The 1082-nt window shown below is 60.5% G+C and overlaps 1 protein-coding gene across 1 annotated transcript in view; it reads right to left on the bottom strand.

The window, feature by feature from the left end:
- Positions 1–764, bottom strand: part of LOC104412875 (ubiquitin-activating enzyme E1 Y) — a gene marked incomplete at its 3' end in the record, with an annotated part of 1604 nt that extends 840 nt beyond the window's left edge. The window contains exon 1 of the mRNA XM_010023705.1: positions 570–764. Coding sequence (XP_010022007.1) covers positions 570–758 — 189 coding nt within the window. The remainder of the gene's footprint in view (positions 1–569) is intronic.
- Positions 765–1082: the final 318 nt, after the last annotated feature.

The raw sequence follows: 1082 nt of genomic DNA, 5'->3' as shown, positions 1-1082 counted from the left end.
GACCCAGGCAACAGGGGCACCCTATAGAAGGGATCCAGGTATCAGGGACACCCTATAGAAGGGACCCAGGCATCTGGGGCACCCTAGAGAAGAGACCCAAGCAACAGGGGCACCCTATAGAAGGGATCCAGGTATCAGGGACACCCTATAGAAGGGACCCAGGCATCTGGGGCACCCTAGAGAAGAGACCCAAGCAACAGGGGCACCCTATAGAAGGGATCCAGGTATCAGGGACACCCTATAGAAGGGATCCGGGTATCAGGGGCACCCTATAGAAGGGACCCAGGCATCAGGGGCACCCTATAGAAGGGACCCAGGCATCAGGGACACCCTATAGAAGGGATCCAGGTATCAGGGACACCCTATAGAAGGGATCCAGGCACCAGGGACACCCTATAGAAAGGACGCAGGCATCTGGGGCACCCCATAGGAAGCACTCAAACACCCCCAACACCCTCCAGAAAGAACCCACGTGCCCAGAACACCCTATAGGCGGCCTGTCAGCACCCAACCCCCGGCGGGTCACCCCCAAAGCCCCCTCTAGAAGCCCTCTATGGGGCGGGGGGTACCTGCAGCGTGTGCTCGATGGCGTTGGGGAAGTTCTTGAGGGTGCAGATGGGGATGGCCTTCTCGGGGGGGTCCTGGCTGGAGCTGTAGGACTCGCTCAGGAACGGGATCACCACCTGCACGTTGCCCTTCGTGCCCAACGTGCCCGACTCCAGCAGCGGCTTCCGGTAGTACACGCAGCGCCGGTCCATATAGAGCCCTGCAGAGAGAGGCCATGGGGCTGGAGGGGGGCCAGAGCACCCCTGGGGCACCCAGAGCACCCCCGAGGGGCCCTAGAGCACCTTTGGGGTGCTTAGAGCTTCCCTAGAGCACCCCTGGGGTACTTAGAGCTTTGCTACAGCAGACCTAAAAGGACCTATAAGCCACCTGGGGTCCCTATAGCACTCCTTAGGGGCCCTAGAGCATCCCTGGGGTGCCTATAGCACTCCTATGGTGCCTACAGCATCCCTGAGGGGCCCTAGAGCATCCTGGTAGCACACCTGACGGGACCTAGAGCATCGCTGGGGTACCTAAAG

Source organism: Nestor notabilis, unplaced genomic scaffold (genome assembly GCF_000696875.1).
Source record: "Nestor notabilis isolate BGI_N333 unplaced genomic scaffold, ASM69687v1 scaffold21140, whole genome shotgun sequence".
Lineage (NCBI taxonomy): Eukaryota > Metazoa > Chordata > Aves > Psittaciformes > Psittacidae > Nestor > Nestor notabilis.
This window is presented reverse-complemented; position numbering and strand designations above follow the sequence as displayed.